The 23,109-nt window shown below is 46.6% G+C and overlaps 1 protein-coding gene across 2 annotated transcripts in view; it reads left to right on the top strand.

Moving 5' to 3' along the window:
- Positions 1-23,109, top strand: part of CYP17A1 (cytochrome P450 family 17 subfamily A member 1) — a 331,379-nt gene that overhangs the window by 226,714 nt on the left and 81,556 nt on the right. For both annotated transcript variants that reach the window (XM_078641171.1, XM_078641170.1), the window contains exon 7: positions 10,784-10,887. In XM_078641171.1, coding sequence (XP_078497297.1) covers positions 10,784-10,887 — 104 coding nt within the window. The remainder of the gene's footprint in view (positions 1-10,783; positions 10,888-23,109) is intronic.

Here is a 23,109-nt window from a genome sequence, read left to right as displayed (position 1 = left end):
AAGGAGTGGGGCCTGATCCAGAGAAAGTTAAGGACATACACGACGCGCCAGCCCCCACATCGGTAACTGCTGTCCGCAGCTTCCTAGGTATGGTGACATACTGCGGGCGGTTCATCAAGGACCTGTCCGACCTGACAGGGCCCCTCCGCGACCTCACGAAATCAAATGCCACCTGGACGTGGGGCCCGGAGCAACAAGAATCGTTTACAAAGACTAAAGCAGCCCTGTCAGCGGACACCACCCTGGCCTATTTCAACCCGCAACACGAATCACAGCTGCTAGTGGATGCCAGCCCCACAGGCCTTGGGGCCGTCCTGTCACAACAACAGGCATGCGGAGATTGGGCCCCAGTGGCATATGCCAGCCGTACACTGACGCCTACCGAACAACGCTATTCACAAATCGAAAGCGAGGCCATCGCCATTCTATGGGGGTGCCGCCACTTCCATATATACCTTTATGGACATCCTTTCTCAGTGATCACCGATCACAAGCCCCTCATACCACTATTCCAAGGATCTTCATCTCGCCCACCTCCAAGAATTGAAAAGTGGGTACTACAGTTGCAGGAGTTCCAGTTCACAGTGGAGTACCGCCCCGGCACACGAAACCCTGCAGATTATCTATCGAGGCATGCCCGTCCAGTCACCGATGCGGAGGCAGCCGAAGCAGCAGCCACAGAGGAATACGTCCGGTTGATCGTCGAACGGTCAAGACCAAGGCCGATGTCCTTAGATGAAGTGGCGAGAGCCACCAAAGATGACGACTGCATCAGATAGCAATCCACGCCCTAGACACTGGCGACTGGAAGGCGCTACAAAGCCCAGCATCCTTCCGCACTCCACATGCGCAAGCTTTCCTAAAAGCCCTGTATCAAGTCAGGCACGAGCTATCCATCTCAGCCGAAGGATGCCTTCTGAGAGGCCCTCGCCTTGTACTACCCAACAGCCTCACCCAACAAGCTGCGTTGCTGGCCCATGGGTCACACCAGGGGATTGTCAAGTCCAAAAACAGACTCCGGAGCAAGTTGTGGTTCCCAGGACTTGACAAAGCCGTCGAGGAGGTAGTCCAGAGCTGCCCAGTGTGCCTAGCGACGAGTTTACCAAACCCTCCAGCACCTGTGATCACCGAAGACGGGCCATCGTCCCCGTGGGTACGGGTCAGCGCAGACTTCGGCAGTCTCCCCGGGGGCAAGTACATGCTCGTAGTAGTAGACGACTTCTCTTGCTACCCCGAAGTGGAAATTGTAACATCAACAGCGGCATCCGAGGTGATCCCGAAGTTCGAGAAAATTATCGCCACCCATGGGCTCATGAAGGAAGTCCGCACTGACAATGGACCCCCGTTCAATGGCAGCGAGTTCACAGAGTATCTGCAGAGCCACAGTGTCAAACACAGACGGATAACCCCGAGGTGGCCCCAAGCCAACGGTGAGGTCAAAAGGCTGATGAGGACTTTGAACAAAACCATCCAAATCGCAATAGCCGATGGCCATTGTCTGGAGCTGGCTAACTACCAGTTTCTCCGAGAATATCGCCTGACCCCACATTGCACCACAGGAGTCTCCCCAAGCCGACTCTCTTTCAACCGGGCTATTGTTGACACCCTACCACACCACCCCTCGTGGGAGCTAGCCCCAACCCCCAGGAACCGGTCCATGGAACAACGCGCCAAGAACAACCAGGAAGCGTCCCGAAGACGGAAGGCATCCGACAGCCAAATCCAAGTCGGGGACAGGGTTCTGGTGAAAGATCGCCATCCTGGCGGAAAGTTCCGTCTGCCCTTTGAGCTTGACCCCTGGAGAGTAACGGAGGTAAACGGGACAATGGTCACTGCTGTCAGGAATGGAGAAATAGTGACAAGGAACATCTCGTTTTTCAAAAAGACACCCGAAGCGGGTGAAGACCTGGACCCAGACGACTGGCAGCCTACCCCCCAGAGCAGACCGTCGGAGCCGACTAGAACCGACACCCTGACAAGCCAAGCCTGTGACACCACCCCGAGCGAGGAAGAGCCAGAGAGACCAACAGAAGACTCCAGCGGTCACGAGGGGGAGTCAGAAGACCATTCACCGACTACGGCGGAAGGGCGAAGCCAAACAAGATACAGTCTTCGGCCGTGCCCAAGACCTTCCCAGAGATATCGAGACTTCGTAGCTCAGTGTTGGCGCAGAATTGACCGAGATGGCTGACCCTGCCGAGATTAAAGTAAGACTGTTTTGATTTGTACCTCACCTGTCATGTTTCTATCAGAAAATCAGAGACTGCACCAGAGACATTTAGCGAGCTTTGTTAAATGACGCCTGTCATGGTTATCGCAACAACCCTATTGACTATGAAAGACTTTTGTGTACTTTTGTATCCCAGTTTGTTTTATCCCTAGGTAAAGGAGGAATGTAGTGTTGCTGATTGCGGAGCAGTCCACTACAGCGCCCGCCCCCTCCCACTGTTCCTCCCAGTTTACCCCTCGAGCGTGAGGGGACTTTGGTTCAGCCCAACGTGAACGTTGGGCACGTTAAGCAGTTAATAAAAGGCCCAGGGCTCTGGGCGTGGTCAGGTTATATGCCAGCCACTAACCATACACGTGTGTGTCCCGCTGCTTACTTACTAGGCCTACACCAGGATATTACAGACCCCAAGTTGACGATTTACCAGTGTATGACGTAGTCAAAGGAATGGAAGGATACGGACAAGATAACCACTCCCATTCACTTTCCAAGAGATAGTCCCTTTAGATTTTGAGAGTAACTGCCCTCAAACTCCTAAAATAAATACTGGAAAAAGATCTCAAGGACTTAATCAATAATGAATTCCTTTATATTTAGTCTTCTTATGTTCTTTATTTGGATACAGTAGTAAGTAATTCTCTGTCATTTTAACCACACAATAGCCAACACGTGTTTCATCTTTGAAGGTTAATACACCAACATACTTGATCAAGGCCAGAACAATGAATAATAAATTGTTTATTGTCGGAAATACTGAGTAAACATTGAACCGTCACTCAGGTCAGTCTGACCAAAATCACCTAAAAAAGTGAAAGAATAATAGTAAATGGATAGTAACATACCACGGATTCTCAGACATTATAGTAGTCAAATTATATACCAAGTGTGTGACCCTTAAATAAGTCATAATGTGTGACATAAATGTACATCATCTTCATAATACAAACAATACAAACAGATAGTTAGGAAATACATTGATAACCAATTATTGTTCTAGCCCTGATGAAGCCTGCTGCTGTATTAACCTTCAAAGACGAAACACGTGTTGGCTAGTGTGTGTCAAAAATGACAGAGAATTACTGACTACTGTATCTAAATAAAGACCATGAACATAGAGAAATTCGTTTTGATTATTTTGGAGTGCTTGAGATATTTTTCACATTATGGACTTTGTTCCTATTGAAGAAGATTTGGTGGCTTTTCTTTATCTTTGAGCACCCACATTATGATAAGGACCAATCAACGGAACTGTTATATTTTATAATGTACGCTGAGCGGGTGTGCGCCAAATAACCCAGGTGCCAAAGTCTTTGAATTCCTTAAAATAAATACTGCTCTAGTGTAAATGGCTTAAACGTCTCTGTCTTCAGAGGTGTTAGTTTTAGGGGCCAGTGTTGGCAGAGGTAGGTACCTTTGACCAAATAGGGACCCTTGCGTCTAGTCACGGTAAGGGGCTACACTCCTAAAATAACCCCTGATCACCCGCTTAGTAGCTTGGCACGAGCAGGCAGGCTTATCTCAGAGACAGTGTGTAAAGCATTTGTGAACACCTACAGTAACCCAGTGACAACACTACAGATGGACACCACACAAGTTGTAGTATAAAATTAACTATTTTATATAGACTTAACACAAGACCACAAATGACAAAAATCCACAATACTGCACTTAAAAATAGTAGAAATAGCTTAGTTCTCTTTAGATGGTAAATGCGACACTTTATGTTCAATGTACTTTTGGATGCCTAACGCTATACAACAAAAGTGTTGCAGGGAAGGTGATGCGTCGGTTCCTTACACGCAAGAATGGTGATGCGTCGGGTCCCTACTGCTGCGTATGAGACGGTGATGCGTCGGTTCTTCTCCACGTGGGGAGGTGATGCGTCTGTTTCTTACTGCGCTTTCGTGGCGATGTGACCTGCAATGCCGTGATGCGATGAAGATCCAGTGCAATGAAACAAAATGAAGTCTTCTTCTTGATGCGACAACGATGCGTGCACGCCCGACGGCTGTGCGGAGACCCAACAAATCTTCTGAGCTGCAACAGGCCCTGCGACAAGCTTCTCTGGTGATGCAATGGTGTCTGCTGCGATGGCGACACTCTCATCCGGTGATGCGAGGCGCTTCTGCGATGCGATGCAAAAGAGACAGTGGCGACACCCTTCTTCAGTGGTGCGACGACAGCTGCTGCGGCGGTATCACGCTTCTCCGGTGATGCGATGGCGTCTGCTGCGACGGCGACACTCTTCTCCGGCGATTCGAGGCGCATCTGCAATGTGATGCAACAGCGGCGACACCCTTCTTCAGTGATGCGACAACAGCGGCTCCTCCGGTGTAGCGCTTCTTCTCCGTGAGTCGCGCTTCCAGCTCCTTGTGACACGCAGTCCGTCAGAAGGCTCAGCACAACAGCAGGCACTTTAAATCCACAGCCAAGGAACTGAGAGGGGCTGTTTGGTGAAGTCTGTTATCCCTGAGACTTCACAGGAGGCAAGCTCTATCTTCAAGCCCTTGGAGATCCTTTACAAGTTGATGAAAGTAGCACAAAGTTCCTTTCTCCTTTATTTGGCAGTTAGGCAACCACTGCAGGCCAATCCCCCAAACAGCACTCAGCTTAGGGATAGTCTCCTCCTTCAGTTTCTCTGTGGTTCCTCTCCTCAGCAAAGGTTCTTCTTCTTTCCCAAAAGTGATCTAAAGTTCTGGGGTCTGGGTCCCCCTTTTTATACACCTATTATCTTTGTTCTTTGAAGGCAGAGAGTGTCTGTACCTAGTCCAAACCAGTTCTGGCCAGTCCTGGAGCACTTTGTTGACAAGACTCCTTCTTTCCCTTGACAGTGTGGGCCAGGGACATCAGATGCATCACAAGAGGTGGAGCCAGCATTGTGGAAGGCAGGCACAGCCCTATTCAGATCCCAGGTGCAACCCCTCCCACCACTCTACATGCAGATGGGTCTATTGAGCCCTGCGCTGACGCACCCTGTCTCCTGGAATCCCCCAGCCCCTGTCACTCAAACGCCAGGCAAGGAATACACAACCTAGCAGAGGCAGGCTTGGATAGTTAGGCAAGAAAATACCTACTTTCTAAAAGTGGTATTGTCAAACACAGAATGTTAAAACCAACTTCACTAAAATATGTATTTTATCATTCTGAGTTCAGGCATACTAAACTCGAATTTCTACCTAGTTCCCTGAATGAGGAACAGATAGCCTTGCAATAGTGAAACCTAAAATGGCTGTAAATCACTATCAGGACATGCCACACACATCAGGGCTTGTCCTACCTATTACCTACAATGCACCCTGCCCTTGGGACTTCCATAGGGGTCACTAATATGCAGAAAAGGGAGGGTTTAGGGACTGGCAAATGGGTGCACTTGCCCAGTCAACATGGCAGTAACTGACTGCACACAGGCTCTGCAATGGCAGGCCTGTGACACACTTTACAGGCTGTTCTGTGGGTGGGACAACCAGTGCTGCAAGCCCACCAGCAGCATTTGATTTACAAGCCCTGGGCACACGCAGTGCTCAGTACTGGGGTCTGACAAGTAAACCAAAACAGCCAATCATGGAGTCACTAAGCCATACATCAATTTACCATAGGGAGCACTTGCTTTGTGGCGCTGATTACCAGCGGCACAGTGCCCAAAGCATCTATAACCAGCAAAAACACATGAGGCAACAGCAAACAAATGGACGGGAGACCCACGCCAATGGTACATGGTCTAACAAGAGGACTCTATTTTGTCAGACTTAGTAGATAAGAAAGTGGAGTATACATTTCAAAGCTATTTGCAGCATCCAGTTTTGCTAACAGAGCCATCAACTATATGGCATATGACACACAACTACTCCTAAAGGTGTCCCAAAACTGAATGACTGCCTTGAGGAGAATGATGACCTTACATCCATTTTGGTTAAAATGGAACTCCTTTTGTGACACCTATCAGATATATCATTTGATGGATTATAAGCAACATCATCCTCAGCAAGGACAGCGATAGCAGGGTGCTCTCTCTTATATGGATGAAATCCTAGTAAGTTCCTCTTAAAGATCCATAACTTAAAAACTGCCTTTTTACAGATCTGAAGCTGGTTGGTGCTGAATTGGATGGTGTGGTCCAAAAGAATGACGAGGAGAATAAGATTGAGACGCCTTTTTAAGCTGTTTTCTGGGAAAAGTCTTTTGTGTCAAAACAACAACCTCAGAGGGCACAGGATAAATGTCTCATCTTGAGGGCTGGTTGTTGTCTAATCTTCTGTGTCTGCCTTGGATTGGTTAAGAGGCAATGTCATTAGAACCAGGGGCAAGTTTTCATCTGAAACTCATCTAAACTCCTGGTGAATCACGTACTTCAACATTGGCTCAGGAGTTTGAATTCAAGCCTGTGGGGGTGGGAGCAGCTTTGGGGAAACAGGAAAGGCCACGAGTTTGAAGAAAAAAGTGTGCACTCTTCCAACTGGCATCAGTTGACAGTGGTGAGGAAGGCACTGCAAGATTATGCCCCTCAGTTGAAAGGTTACAGTGTCATTGTCAGGACAAAAAAGTCAAGTGACAAGGGCCTATTTAAACCATCGAGTCGGGACAATAAACAGGGATCGAAATCTTTCAGCATTAAAGATATTTACCTGAACCAAGGAGCACCTTCTGGCATTGACAGCATCCAGGGGCAGTTGAGCTTACAGGCAGACAATCTCAGCGGACATCTTCCATTCTGTGATGTACCATCTGTCTGTCTGGGAGTTTAAGTGAATATGTTCACATTTTGAGATACCATAGATAGACCTGTTTGCATTGAGATATAACACAATGCTTCTGATTTTCTGCAAAGAGGCATGTTGTCCTCAGGCTTGGAATAGATGCCCTCTCAGTACCTTGGCTCAGTGAAATTGTGTATGCCTTCCCTCCAATTCCGCTCCTCCTAAAGATGCTTCAGAAGGTTTGGGAGAAGACTTAGGTTATTTTTGTAGTGCCTTTCTGGCATTGGTTCCATTGGTTATCCCTCCTTATGTCATTGTCCAGGGGAAATATCTTCACTTGACTTTACAACCATCCCTCTTCTGTCCCCTCTTTTGTCATCCATCCTGCTTCAACATCTCAGGTTGACAGCCTGGAACTTGAGAGGGTAGGTTTACAGCAAATGGGATGTTTAGAACAAGGTGCCAGATACATCCAGTCATTAAGAATGCCTTCAACCTTAGTTTCTTACAATACATAAACATTGGAGAGGATTTCAAAAGTGGTGCAGTTCCATAGAATGTGGTCCCCTGTCTCTAGACGGTTTTCAGATCCTCAAGTTCCTTAGGGATGGATTCCTGAAGGGGTTAGTACCCTCAACTTTGTTTGCACATTGGGCAGATGTTACACCTCTTAGATTGGGACAGGACTCTGCAGACATTTCACCGCATGTGATGAGGCTCCTTAAGAGATTTTGGTTAAGAAAGCCTACAGTAGAAACTCTGACCTACAACGTGAGATCTATCAATAATCAATAGTGCTAAGACGATTGCAATAGACTCCTTTTGAACCTTTGGAGGAAGCTAACATCTTTTTTTGATAGTTATTACCTTGGCAAGGAGGCTGGGGAAGTTGGGGCCCCTGGTTGTATCCTTTCCTTAACTAAGATTTTCCTCAGATAGCTGGTACCCAAGTTGGATCATAAGTTTGTTCCAAGGGGGAATACTCGTTTTCATCTTTCTCATGAGGTCATTCTGCCAGTATTACAACCAGTCGATAACTCTCAGGTATCCTTGTCTTTAGATGTTAGATGTACTACATCCATCTACCTCGGTCGCACCTAGCAATTCAGATTGTCCAATTTGCTGTGCATTTATTTTGGTTAAGAAGGCATATTCGCAAACAATAAGTAAACGGGTCTGCAGGCAATTTCATGGCAAAATACATTTCTTGGGGTATCTCCTTTTATTTCTATTCAAGGGAGACCTACAAGGTCAGTATCTGCATCCGGTGCAGAGCGGGGGGTTGCATCACTATTGGAAATATGTAGGGCTGCTACATGGTCATCTCTTCAGACATTTGTAAATAATTAAGGATTGGATTTAACTGATACAGATTAACGTGCTTTTGCTTCCACTGTGCTAAAGACGGCAATTAAGTAATTGATGCCTAAAATAAAATTATTTTCAATGCATCAGAGGATTTTCGGTGCAAGCTTGGTTAGGACTTGGATGAAGAGCCTGGGGATGAGGGGATGATGAACCCATTACTTACTAGTAATCTTCGTTACCCTGATTCGTAGTCCTCCTCGTCCCAGTCCCCATCCCTCCCTCCCTCTCGAGCTTGTACCTGTAATTCAGTTATGTAGTACACAGGAGGTGGGGTTGGGGGAGTACCATTCTTCTACTACTATGTTAAGGAGAAAGACGAAAAACTTTATAAAATGGGACCAGAGATCCCTTAGCATGGTTGAAGGTTCATCATAGGCAGAAATGCCTCATTCATTTGGGATTTCGACTAGGACTACAAATTGAGGTAAGGAAGATTACCATAAGGTTATGGGTTCATTACTGTGAAATTGGGTTTCCATGCACCATTCAGCCAAACATTGTACTTTGATGGTGGCATGTTTTGAAGGCTTGAGCTTCTGCCAACATTTCTATATTTTCTCTGATTTCTGTTGCTCTTTCACTTTGTATTTGGCAACCAGGTGGCTTGTTGCAAGGCTAGTAGACTGTAAGACCCCCTTCCACATATGTTCCAGAAAGAAAGTTGCAATTAAGAAAATAATAGTTTTATATTTTCCTCAGGCAGAGATATTTCAGGACATAAAAGTGTAAGCTCTGTTTATTGACCAGGCTGATAATAAAAATTGCTTGTTCGTTTTGTAATACAATGAAGTGAATGCAAATGCTTATCCTGTTAAAACTTCCCAGGAGGAAAAAAAACATAATGTGATTTGCACATTTAGGGCCCCATTAGGATGGCAGGCGGACAAAGTCCGCCAGCCATCCCGACGTATAACGGGACCGCCCGCCATAAGGACGGCGGTCCCGTGGGGGCCATTAGGATGCGCCTGTCACACTGGCGGGCGCATTCTGAATTTTTAACATTGCGCACTTCAATGCACAACGTGACAGGCACCATGCGATACCTGCCGCGTTGTACAGTGAAGTGCAGGGGGGTACCATAGGGACCCCCCATGTGCCCCCCCCCCCACACCTCCCCTTGAGTCCCTGAGGGCCTGCAACGGGCCCCCACAAGACATTCCAGCACGCGTTGCCACCATGGAAAAGCATGTTCCCGCCCACATCCTAATATGGATGGCGGTGTCTAACAGACACAGCCACCATATGAAACCCTTTTCCGCCCGGGTGGAAAAGAGGTGTACGGTCTTTCTGTCCACCGCGGTCCCCCCGCCATAGTAATATGGCGGGGGAAATGGGTGGCGGGCGGGGAAGGATGTCAGGCGGTTCGCCACCGCCCGCATGGCGGTGGCGATCCTCCCGCCCTCCTAATGGGACCCTTAGTATCGATCAATTCAAGAAATTGCAATGAAATAAATGCATTTTTTGATAAGTTTGCTTTCAGCCGGTTGAAAGTTAAAACGTGTCATTTATCTTGTTTGGATAAGCTTTCCGTGGCCGGCTTTACCTCACTAAATCATTCTCTTATGTTAGTTAGGTTGTGCATTGCTGTTAACATTCCTGACTCTTATTTCAATTACTTTCCGTTTTTTACTTGTGTGATTCTACTCCCTTGCTTCTATATCAGATGAATAAGACTTGTTTAAATTAACATTTAATGTACAGGTGTATTCATGTCACACATTTAGACAACCACCCAACAACTTTGATAATGACCTGTAAGCAATAGCAATCACATTGATGCATTTCTTGAAAAGGTTATTTCTCATTATTTCCCTTTTTGTCATATAGTAATTCGTAAATAAATTTTAAAAAATGACCACTGAACCTTTGCAGAGCACCTTCTGCTGTGTGATACCAGTATCGCAGTATTTTTAGTAATTTTTGACCTGCTTGAGCAAGAAATAAAATATTTTTTGATGAAATTTGCAAATCAAGTGGAAAAGTGTGATGACATATTAGGCTAAAGGTATTATGAGAGGAGGAAATGAAACACTAGTGACACGCCGGGACACGGACGAAGAAGGCACCAATTGTATCAACTGTATAAACTGCAGAAGTGCTGTGTACATTAATGTTAAATAGAGAGAACTAAACAAAATCTCAAGGACACTTTAAGACTTCACGTAAAATAGAACGAAGCGAGATTACGAGGAAAATTGTGGTTAGGGTAGGCATTCGGCACGACAAAACCCACTAAATCAGGGGCTCCCAACCTGTTCTATGCAGCTCACTCCTAGGAAATATGTGATTAATGTTTGCACCCCCTATAAAAGTCTCACCGGATTCCTAATATGCATACTGTATATACTTTCCCTCTTTGTCGCTCACCCTGAAATGCCATCTCGCACCCCCTCGGGGTGTGGGAACTCCAGGTTGGGAAACCCTGCACTAAACTGTAAATACTTTGCTTATAAAAGTGATTACATAATGGAGTGATTTGTTTACCTCTTTACAGCATTGGAGAATTCAGCATTCCCAAAGGTGCCCGTGTGGTTATAAATCTCTGGTCCATTCATCATGATGAGAAGGAGTGGGTCAATCCTGGGATTTTCGACCCAAGTGAGTACTTACATAATCTTATTTCATAAATCAGTCTAATAATTGGTGTTTTTTGTTGAGAAATTGAGGTGACATTGAACGTGCTTCCCTTCTAAGTAATGTTACTTTGTCGGGGTTTGTACTTCACGTCCAGATTTTTGCTAGTTGCTGGCTCCTCTGACCTGCGTGGTTTTTTCAGTGGTTTTCTGCCATGTTGCACACAATTGTTTTTCCCACTTACTTCTTTCTAAGTGTTAGGCTTTACAAAGCGGCAGTGACTGGGGGACCAGTCTCGCGGGGAAAGGCACCATCTTTCAACCATGATGCAGGAGCTTGGACTGCCTCTTCATGCTGTGGTATGCTTGAAGGTTGTGAAGCACTAGGAAGGTGCACTTCAATCCCATAAAATCATAAACCTGTAGTATGTGAAATTCATAAGTCTTTTGTCAGAGCTCAAATGCCTGACAAACCTATATAACTAATCGCGAGCCGCCCAGATATCGAGAGCCCTCTACGCCCTTGGCCGCTGTCGCGCCTTAGCCCGCCCAAATAATGACAGGACACGGAGCTGTAACAGGGGCAACCTTCTTTATTCCCTGCCAGGAAGTTACTGGCTCACAATCTAATAACTCCTCCTTTTCCTGTCCCTCCTTGCTCCTCCTTATTGCCTGACCTGTCTCGCTGGACAGTCAGGCATGGCGACACGACATCTCCCCCTTTTGTTCAAAGAAGTGGTGCTACATTTCTTCGACGAGTCGCCGTGGTTTCCTCACCAGGCGTTTGGGGCGAGTCTCTCTCTCTGGCGTGTGTCGACGTCGCTCTGGACTGTTGGCCGATCTCGGCTGCTGATAATGGTGGAGCTCAGTGTTGTCGTTTTGACTGGTAGAGTCACTGGACGTGTGACCCGACGATGATTCATGCCTGGTCACTGGATAGTGTCTTTTGAAGTGAGATATGTTTCTCGTTATTTGCTTGTGATCAGCTTTGGCTGTGATCATGGTTCCTTTCCTCTTGTGAACTTGTAGGGGAAGGTTCAGATATCGGCTGCCTGCTTTCGTTCGTCGGTCTCCTCTCACTATGACCCAGTCGCCTTCGCGGATATCAGCTTCTTTGGCGTGTCGGCGACTGTCTGCATAGGTCTTCATCTTCTGTTTCTTCTTTCTGTCAATGTCGACTAGTGTTTCATGGTCTACAGTGACGGTCCTTGGTTGAGGCATGGTGTCTACCATGGGTACTCTTGTTCTCGGTGTTCTTCCCAGCATTATTGAGGCTGGACATTGATTCGTGGTGTTGTGGGGGGTGGTCCGGTAGGCCCTTAGTACTTCGTTCAGAGTTTGTTGGACATCTCGACGTGTTATCTCTGCTTGTTGGATGGCTTTCTTTAAAGTACCTATAAATCTCTCCACCATGCCATTTGCTTGCGGCCACAGTGGGGTTATTTTGTGATGTTTGAAGTCGAGATGCTTCGCGAATTCCGCGAACTCATGGCCACTGAACGGAGGCCCGTTGTCGGACTTGACTCTTGTGGGGACGCCCCAGGCTGCAAAGATGTCGTCCAGTACAGGAATAACAGCAGTTGCTCTGGTGGATGCTATCATGTGTGCGAAGGGAAATCTTGAATATTCATCCATGACAACCATGATGTACTGTCCAGACTGAAGCGGTCCAAAGAAGTCGACCGCTACCTGCTTCCACACTTCATCTGGCAGTTCAGACATTTGAAGAGGTGCTGGTGGTTCCTCACGACTCACTAGTTGGCACGTCATACAGTCTTTTAAGGTGGTCTCTACCATGGAGTCGAGAGAGGGGAACCAGACCCGTTCTCTCAAAGTTTTCTTTGTGGCATTCAGGCCTCTGTGTCCTTCGTGGGCTAGATTAATGATGCCTTGTCGCAGGTTATGAGGAATCACGATCCTTCCCCCTCGCAAAAGAAGACCGTTATCACTGATGGACAACTCCTCACGAACGCGGTGAAACGCTGTGAGGTCGTGCAGTGGAGGATCTGATCCAGGCGCGGTGTTCAGTGCGTTGCGCCAGGAGTTGTTGCGTATGTGAGTCATGACCGTTTGAATCAGTGGATCAGAAGCAGACGCAGTTTGAATAGTTTCCAGAGGAACTGCTGGCGGACACGCTGCGTCAATGACGAAATGGATGTAGTCGTCTGCCAGCGATGCAGGTTTAGTGGCACTCGGCAACGGGTGGCGGGACATATAGTCCGCGGGGTTTTCAGCTTTGCCTGGTTTGTGAACAATTGTGAACACATAGTCTTGGAGTCTCAAACCCCAGCGTTCGATGCGAGGTGGCATCTTGGCGTTGGGATTGCCAAAGATTGTGAGGAGGGCTTGATGATCCGTAATGATGGTGAAATGTTTTCCGTATACAAACAGATGAAAATGTTCGCACGCCCACACCACAGCCAAGCTTTCCTTCTCCGGTTGGGAGTAAGCTCTTTCCGTGTCCGTGAGGCTGCGACTTGCATAAGCAATGATGTGTCGTTGATCAGAATGGTCACGGTATTGGGCAAGAATGGCCCCCAGGCCCACCGGACTGGCGTCAACAGTGATCTCTGTCCTTTTATTCGTGTCAAAGTATGCTAGGTTAGTGGCAGACCCCACCGCTTGTTTTATTTCTTCGAAGGCTTGGGCACACGCTCGTGACCACTCAAAGGGTTGTCCTTGACGTGTCAGTTCTCGGAGCGGGTAGCTGATGGTGGCGTAGTCGCGGATGTATCGCGCGCAGTAGCTCGCCATTCCTAGGAAGGAGCGGAGATCACTTACATCACGGGGTGTCGGAGTGTCAGCAAGTGCAGCTACCTTGTCGGGATCTGGTGTCATGCCTTCACTTGAAAAGGTGTGTCCATAGAACTTGAGGGTGCTTTTGTGGAACTCGCACTTCTCGGCATTCAGTGTCAAGTTTGCTTGCAGTAGCGCGTGGCACACTCTATCCAGCGCGGTGTCATGTTCAACTTGATCTTTACCGAACACCAACAGGTCGTCGCTGTAGTTGAAGGAGTTCGGGATCCCTTGTATGACCTTCCGGATGGTTTCCTGGAATATTTCGGCGGCTGATGAAATGCCGAAATTCAGGCGCTTGTATCGAAATAGGCCTTGATGCGTGGTGAATGTCGTGATATAGCGCGATTGTTCGTGAAGCTCCAGCTGGTGGTAACCTTTGTTCAGGTCAAGTTTGGAGAAGATGGTAGCACCATTTAATTTTGTGATCATATCACTGATATGAGGCCCTGGGTGTCGCTCCCGTTCGATGGCGGTGTTGGGCGCTCTCATGTCCACGCATAGCCGGACTTTATTGTCTTGTCCTTTCTTCGGGACCACCACGACTGGTGATACCCAGGGAGTGGGTCCGGAAGTGCGTTCTATGATGTCTGATTGTAGAAGGTCTTGTAGCTCGTCATCAACGGCCTGTTGCAGGTGGAAGGGTACCTTCCTGTGATGCTGTGCAACGGGTGTGATGTTTTCATTGATGTGGAGTTTTACTTTGAAATGGTTTAGTTTACCTAGACCTTTGAAAAGTTTGGGAAATTTGGCCACGATGTCAGGGGCATCTTCTGTCATGTATAGCAGCTCCACCAGCTTCAGTCGTTCCGCCGTTGGCAAACTGAGCAAGCAGTCGGCGAAGTCTGGTCCTTCTACAACGTGGACATATGCAGGAATTTTTCTGGTTTTGAAAGTCAGTGTGGTGTGAAACCGGCCAAGGCATGGTAAAGGCTTCCGGCACATCCATGTGAAAATGCGGACTGCCGCTGGCTCTAGTTTGGGTCGGTTCTTCATCTTCTGGTATTCTAGCGCACATATGTAATTCAACGAGGCACCTGAGTCCAGGACAAATTTCGCTGGATGGTCTCCTATCAGGATGTCCAGTTTCGGGTATCGTTTGAGTCGATCTGGGTCAGCCACCATGCATATGTATTCGTCACTGTCCTGCATGGTTGTGGACGAATCAAATACTCTGCAGACATATTCGTCACTGTCTTGTGACACTGTGGTGAGTGCTGATGAGCTGTTGGATGAAGAGCGATGAGCCCGTGACCTCGTGGAGTGATGACGGGAACGAGGTGTACTTGTGGATCGGCTGTGGCGCTGGTGAGAGTATGTCGAGCGGGTGCTGGAGCTTGATGAGTCTGACGAGCGGCTCTCTCTTCTCGTTACAGCACGGGCATGGTGCCGGGTGGCAGATCGTGGAGTGGGTGACCTTCGGGTAGATTGTCTAGCCTGACAGGCTATCTCAAAGTGATTGTCCTTTCCGCATCGGTGACATCGTTGGCCGATGGCCGGACACTGCCCCGAGTGGGGGTAGTCCTGACCGCATCGGTAGCAGGCGGGTGCAGGTTTGGTGTGTTTGGTATGTCGTGAGTCTCGGCGAGGCGATGACTTCCGAGAGCTGAGGTGATGCTTGCTTGTCCTATGCGCACTCGACCCTGGGCGGATGTTTGTGCGCGACTGTATTCGGAAAGCCTGCTCTTTGTGGTCTTTGTCTTTGTGTTCAGGCTTGTGCGTTTCCATCCTCTTGGCATGATCTTCTGCTTGGTCGTTAATCCTTGTAAGTTCTTCGATTTGTTCCAGTGTATAGGACTTCTTTAGGAGGCGTCTTCGTAGCGATTCTGAACGGCAGCCATCAATGATTCGGAGCCGTAATGCATCTTCCGTCTTGAAGTTTTCGAAATCACAGTGACGCATCATCCTTTTGATGCGCGTGATGAAATCACCCATGCACTCTCCTTTCTCTTGAGACGCTAGGTTGAATACATAGCGTTCGTAATCGACGTTGCGCTTGTGCAGGAACCGCCGGTCGAGGGCAGCTTTCACTTCGTCATAGGTGGCTGTGGCAACGTTGGGCATTTCTTTAATTATTTGTGCTATTTCTTGGCCAGCAAGATTTCGTAGCGCAACCAGCTTGCGTTTGGAGTCTTGTACGAGAGACCCTTCCATGTAATCTTCAAAGTCCTCGCTCCAGGTTTTCCATGCAGGGCCCATGGTGTTGCCAGGCGTCAGCACTAGCGGCTGTGGCTGTCGCATGAAAGGTGCTCCTATGGACGCTATTTGAGGCATCGCCGTCGTGGTGGGTTGCGTGGGTGCACCTCCGGTCGAGGACGTACTTTGAGCATCAGTGTCAGACATGGTGGCACTGTATATTAGGTATTTGCGCTTCTTGTCACCAGTATTCTCTTGGTATTGTATTCTTTAGTGGTATTAATGAGTATTTCAGCTTATGATAGGCTTCTGCCGCTCCTGCGTGAGGTACTTGGCCGTGTTCCCGCCTTTTTGTATGTTTAAGTCACTTGCCTGACTTTAAAATGGCCGCCGTGTGGGACTCAGGAGTCTGTTGAGGGCTTGCCTGACTCTAAGATGGCCGCCATAGGAGACGCGTGGGTCTATTGAGGGCTGGCGCCTGACTCCAACATGGCCGCCATGCTCCCCGGCTCTCGGCAATCTCAAGCGCACGTGCAGACCCGCTCTGGCTTGTCTAGCGGTCGCGTGTGCTGGGACTCACCCTCGCTGTCTTCAGGCCTCGCAGGGGCGCAGGGACATCGCGCTCACCTCGGCGCTGCTCAGCTGGGCTCTCCACGTCTTGCGGACCACAGTCGTCACGGGCAGGTACTGGCGCGCCTCACATCGCTTGGCAGGCTCTTCACTTCTCCACAGTTGGGCACTAGCACGCAGGTGTACCCTCGCGTGTTCTCGCATGCTCCATTCGTCCGTGGGCCAGGATCCACCGCAGGCGTCGTTCTGGTGCACGCTCTTTCTGGCGCTGCTGGCTGGTCGTTGGGGCCGGTACTCGGCTGGGCTGCGCGACGTTGTGTGGGGCTTGGCTCATCCCACCTTCGTCGCCATTGTCGCGCCTTAGCCCGCCCAAATAATGACAGGACACGGAGCTGTAACAGGGGCAACCTTCTTTATTCCCTGCCAGGAAGTTACTGGCTCACAATCTAATAACTCCTCCTTTTCCTGTCCCTCCTTGCTCCTCCTTATTGCCTGACCTGTCTCGCTGGACAGTCAGGCATGGCGACACGACACCCGCCTTGCTTTATTCAGGCGCTGCCCAATCGGACCAGCCCTCGAATGCACAATTCTTATCCAGACGCCGCAATTTCAGACGTTGCCTGGGCGTCCAGCGACTCACGGGATCTACACGACGTGATCTACACTGCCTGACATCGACAACCCTGTCCTGATGACGATCCCGACTCACAGGGATCGAAACGCCGTCAACATCACAGCGCAATTTTAGAGCGCATCTTTACGTTTTGTGCTCCTGTAAAACTGTTTGTTCAACGATTTAAGTGAATTTAACTTAACCCTGCGGAGCCATCATTGTATTACTTTCTTGTCACTGCGCCGTTCACGCTGTTCACTTTCAGCACTTGCGTCTTCACTTTTCACTAATTATATATTCTTCACTCACCAAGTGCCCTCGGGTTGTCACATGATTCTCTCTGTACAGTGCTGTTTAACTGTATTTCCATGTGTAACACCCTCCTTTAATATGGTGAATAACAAGCTTTCAAACCATATGAGCCTCCTTGTTTCTTGCTTATGTAATGCAGATTGCATACATTACTTAACTGTCTCAAATTGAAACCTGTTGGGAATTGTTATTGTTCATGATAAACCTATAGAGTATTTTGTGCTGCCATATGCGCCATGATAAATTTCACGACAATATGATTCTTAGCCACAGTTGTTTGAAAAAGACAACAGCAAAGAAGTGCAGGAGACATAGTTGTCCACAGTGCATTCCACTCTCGTGGAGAGGAAAGTGAGGTATGGTGAGAAGTAACAGTAAAGGGTAGAAAGTAGTACGAGGAGAGATCGTAAAGTGCTGGTTATATCACAGGTTTTCAGTAAATTTAAGAAAAGAAGATCCTATGCTCTTCTTTGATGTGTCCACAAGAGATGTTATTATGGTGAGAGGGTGATATAGAGGGGACAGTCATAAATATGAGGGCACTGCTTTGGTCTGGAGTTGATGGTGGACGGATCTTTTACTCTGACGTTAAAGTTGAAGATGTGGATGTGACAATGATGGCTGATTGAAGGTCACCCAAACAATGGTGGATGGTGAAATGTTGGGCAGATTTCCTCGTGTGATCCTGGAAGATTTGTTACTAAGCGTACTGATAGAAGTCCAGAGAAATAGTGGAGCAGTTTAGGACAAAGTTAAAGTTAGAAGTGAGAGGTGTATTTGGCCGCAGAAGGAATGTCTCGTCTATCTATATATATAAAAACGAATGTATGTCTGTCTGTCTGTTTGTCCTTTATGCATTACTACACCATTCATCCGATCACCATGAAACTTTGGGAAGTTGTTGAGTTTACTCCCGCGAAGGTTTTTGGCATAATGTTTTTTTTTAATATCGGCCCCCCAGGGCCCTCATAATCTTTCGAATACTGATGTACGCACCAGACGGAAAAACAACAAAACGTGTATCCACAAGCACTCGAATAAATAAATAGAATTAAAACACCATCCATCCGATCGCCATGAAACTTTGTGAAGTTGTTGAGTACACTCCCGCGAAGGTTTCTGGCATAAATTATTTTAAAATATCGGCCCCCCAGTGCCCTCATAATCTTTCGAATACTGATGTACGCACAAGACGGAAAAACAAAAAATCCCCATGAAACTTTGTGAAGTTGTTGAGTACACTGCCGCGAAGGTTTTTGGCATAAATTTATTTGAAATATCGGCCCCCCAGGGCCCTCATAATCTTTCGAAACTTTGGGAAGTTGTTGAGTACACACCCGCGAAGGTTTCTGGCATAACATTTTTTTAAATATCGGCCCCCCAGGCCCCTCATAATGCTTCGAACACTGATGTACGCACAAGACGGAAAAACAAAAAATCGTGTATCCACAAGCACTCGAATAAATAAATAGAATTAAAATGACACTTTGAAATGTTTTCCATATTAAAATTAATAAGTTTCAATAAAAATGACACAATGTAAATTGAATGTTATCATAACGAGTTTCCTTGAATTTCCTTTCTCCGGAGATCGCTGCAACGCGCGACGGGTAAGCTAGTGAGTTATAAAGAATAACAAGAACATAGAATCAAGATGTGACCTGGTCTGTGAAGCACACTATGATGGTGGTTCTATGAATGTGATTACATTTGATGAATAAAGGAGGAGCGGTATCCTGAGGTTTTTGTTCAAGGTTTGGGGGAGTTCAAGGTTGGCAACTGCATAAAAAACTGTGATAACGAAAGTGGCTTATACATGTGACCCATTAAGTTTGCAGTATGCCACACTGCTAGTCAGGCAGCTAAAGAAATTGCTCATTATGTTGTGTGATGCAGGGGGAGGGTAAATGAGGGAATATGGAGGACGTATGTTTTGACCTGCAGAGTCAATGCTAGTAATGGCCAGACTGGCACTATTACAATTACTGGCCTCGTTTTATGATGCAGAATGTTTCTCTTGATCTTTCTCCAACTTTTCTTTAGACTGCATTGCCCAAGCGGTCACGGCACTTGGGGAAAGTACTATGTCAATCTAACAAAGACCAGTAGAGATCCTTTTTCGGTCTTATAGATTATTATTCTTAAGTTTGCTCCAAATTTTGAAGATATGGTTCTAGTCATACATAATTTGCTTATGAAGATTGTGCATTTTATGTCGAGCGAAAAGTATACTTAGGGCGCTTGAGAGTGTTAACGGGGACGTTGTATATCTGGTGCCATTTAAGTCATCTAAACTAAGGACTATTATGAATTGATCACATACAATTCTACTTATAGCCTGGTAGCCATATATTATTATAGGTATTAGCATTTAAATCATTTAGAGAATTAAGGGCTACATATATCAAAATTGTATATTGCAAATATCTAATTGCAAATTTTTGACAGTCGCAATTAGATAATCGCAATTTACAATGTATGAAACTCAAAGAGTTTCATATAGCGATTCCTAAGGGGAGCAAATCGCTCTACCTCATTAATATTATTGCTTTTAAATAAAGCAATCTTTTTATTTAAATGCAGCCCATTTTCCTTAAAGGAAACCGGGCCACTGCCTGATCTTAAAAAATGCTATACCAAACATTCACAAAGTGGAAGGGGTCCCTTATGGACCCCTTTCCATTTGCGAATGGGTTACCACCTAGTTGAAGTAGGTGGTAAAATGTGAATGTTTTGCGAATGCATTTTGGTCACAAAACATTCCTACATACTGATGCAATTCGGTATTAGGAAAGGATGCCCTAAACACACCCCTTCCTAATAGCGAATCACAAACCCAGTTTGCGATTCAGTAACAAGTTACCGAATTGCCAAATGGGTTTTGATACATGTAAAAAGCCTTTTTAGCGTTTGCAAAATAACTGATTGGAACGCTAAAAAGCTTGATACATGTAGCCCTAAATCCATACTAATATAATAAAGAGAGAGCCCAAACCTTTGAGGCGGGTAATCTCAGGAACCACAGCACCAATCACAACACCCAATACAGCGTTGGAAAGGGCAGTTGCAGCAGAAGGACATAGGCTATGCAGACGCCCACCATGTACATTTAAAAGGTAAAAGAACCGTGCCAGCAAAGTAGTCCCTTGTGGGCGTGTCTGCGTTGTGCTGTGGGCGTGTGCTGGGGGCGTGACATACGCTGGGGGCGTGTGGTACGTTCCGCCCTTCATGCCATGTCTCATATTGTGTGCTAATCCCACCCTGCTCCCTTTAAATACCCCTACACCCCATAATCATAACCCACCCTTACTCCTTAAAATACCCCAACACCCTTAAACACTAACCCATCTTAACCCTATAAATATACCCTGTACCCCAAAACCCAAACCTATCCCTAAACCCTAAAAATACCCCTGTACGCCAAAACCCAAACCTAGCTCTGTACCCTATAAATACTCCTGTACCTCAAAACCCAAACCTACCCCTGAACCCTAAAAATACCCCTGTACCCCAAAACCCAAACCTAGCCCTGAGCCCTAACAATACCACTGTACCCCAAAACCCAAACCTACCCCTGAACCCTAAAATACCCCTGTACCCCAAACTCCAAACCTAGCCCTGAACCCTTAAAATACCCCTGTAGCCCAAAACCCAAACCTACCCCTGAACCCTAAAAATACCCCTGTACACCAAAACCCAAACCTAGCCCTGAACCCTAAAAATAACCCTGTACCCCAACACCCAAACCTACCCCTGAACCCTAAAATACCCCTGTACCCCAAAACCCAAACCTAGCCCTGAACCCTAAAAATACCCCTGTACCCCAAAACCCAAACCTAGCCATGAACCCTAAAAATAACCCTGTACCGCAAAACCCAAACCTACCCCTGAACCCTAAAATACCCCTGTACCCCAAAACCCAAACTTAGCCCTGAACCCTAAAAATACCCCTGTACCCCAAAACCCAAACCTAGCCCTGAACCCTTAAAATACCCCTGTACCCCAAAACCCAAACCTACCCCTGAACCCTAAAAATACCCCTATACCCCAAAATCCAAACCTAGCCCTGAACCCTAAAAATACCCCTGTAGCCCAAAACCCATACCTATCCCTAAAACTACCCCTGTACCCCATAACCCAAAACTATATCTGAACCCTTAAAATACCCAAACACCCCAAAACATATACCTCAGTACCCCAAAACATATACCCCTATACCCATACTTACCTTATCCAAACATAAAAAAACATGCTTTTACCATTCATGCATTTACAACGAATTTCGTTGTAAATGTACGCGTGGTAAAGCATATAAAATGTAATGCCATGCGTTATAATGGCATTGCGGGGTCATGGTACTTTCGTAATGAAAGTACGCGGAGTGATGGTATGCGGAAAGAAAGTTGCGGAATAATGGGTGTTTACCCTCTCCCGGTAAGTACATTGGTGGCACGGCGGCCCACATCTCCAGCAACATACTCATATTTTTTCACCACTCATTTGAAAAATGCACAGGTCTCTCTCATTGATGGCCAGCACCGACATACACTTTTAGACACACCTCCCGCCACAAGTTCTAGAATTGCGAACTTTAGAGCTGGGGAGCTATGTTCGAATCTCGGCATCAGCTAAACATCCTGTGATTCCAGGCAAATCGCTTTGTCTCCCCGTGCCTACCACAAATGAATGTGTTCTTCTGTAATGTAAATTGTGCTCATGCCATGTTGTCGAGTTCGCGCTATATAATATTGCAAGGAAAAATAAAGTAGGGAAACTCGAGTTTACACACTACTGAACGCGCACTCTTAAGTGCATCAGCAGTGCACTTTGAATCGGAGCGTTTCACAGGCCTGTCACAGATAAGAAATGCTATCTAAACGAAACCCTACAAAACAATATACTACTGGCCGGCAGCAATTCATACCCGGACAACGTCGGGACGGGCTGCTAGTTATGTAATTAAATGGTAGGATTTAGCCTGTTGGTAGGATATTATTCACTTCCGTGCATACTTACTCATTATGGAGCTTGTTAGAAGGGTGGCTTACCACAAAGAGAGCCGCGACAAAGAGAATTGCCAAGTGGCAGCAACACTTATAGGAATATAACCTCAAGGTGTAATAAATGGTGAGGAAAAGAGTGATTTGGCAATCTTTTGTGTAGTTCTGGATTTTGGAGGAAGTGAAGAATGAGAACGTTTGGGGAGAAGATGGTGATTATGAATTGGTTGTTTGCAGTTTAGAAGAGGTGATGGATAGGTGCTTAAGAAAGCACACTAGTTTACTACTATGGCTGAAGATAAGAAATGGGTGAAGGCATTGGAATCTGTGAATGAAAAGTTTCTTTGCACGTTGAGGTGGAAAATGACTACCTTACAATCACATGGTGGATGAAATCATGATAATAGGGATTTTGCAAAGCTTGGGTTTACTGGTAGTGAATAAAGTGTTGGCTTTGGGGCACAAGGACCAGGTTGGTATAAGAGCTGTTTAATGGAGGTTGAGGTTGGAATTCTTGTGGGTCTCATTGGATAGGTCCATGGAACATTGTGCGAACGATTGCTTGGTATGAGTGATTAGCGACAAGTTTCATATGACCTGTAAAGGGGAAATGGTTCCAACTGAGGGGCATTTGCAATGCTGATTTAAAGTGGCACCAGATACTATTGTTTTGATTTGTAGTTAATGTTGTTTGTTATTCTGTGTACCTTTTATGACCTGTCTTCGGAAGGTTGAATAAAGACAAAGATTGATTGATTGATTGGTAGTGCCAAATATGAAGCGGTTGTCAGTGACTAACCAATCTAAATGGCATTAAAGG

Source organism: Lissotriton helveticus, chromosome 5_1, assembly GCF_964261635.1.
Source record: "Lissotriton helveticus chromosome 5_1, aLisHel1.1, whole genome shotgun sequence".
NCBI lineage: Eukaryota > Metazoa > Chordata > Amphibia > Caudata > Salamandridae > Lissotriton > Lissotriton helveticus.
This window is presented reverse-complemented; position numbering and strand designations above follow the sequence as displayed.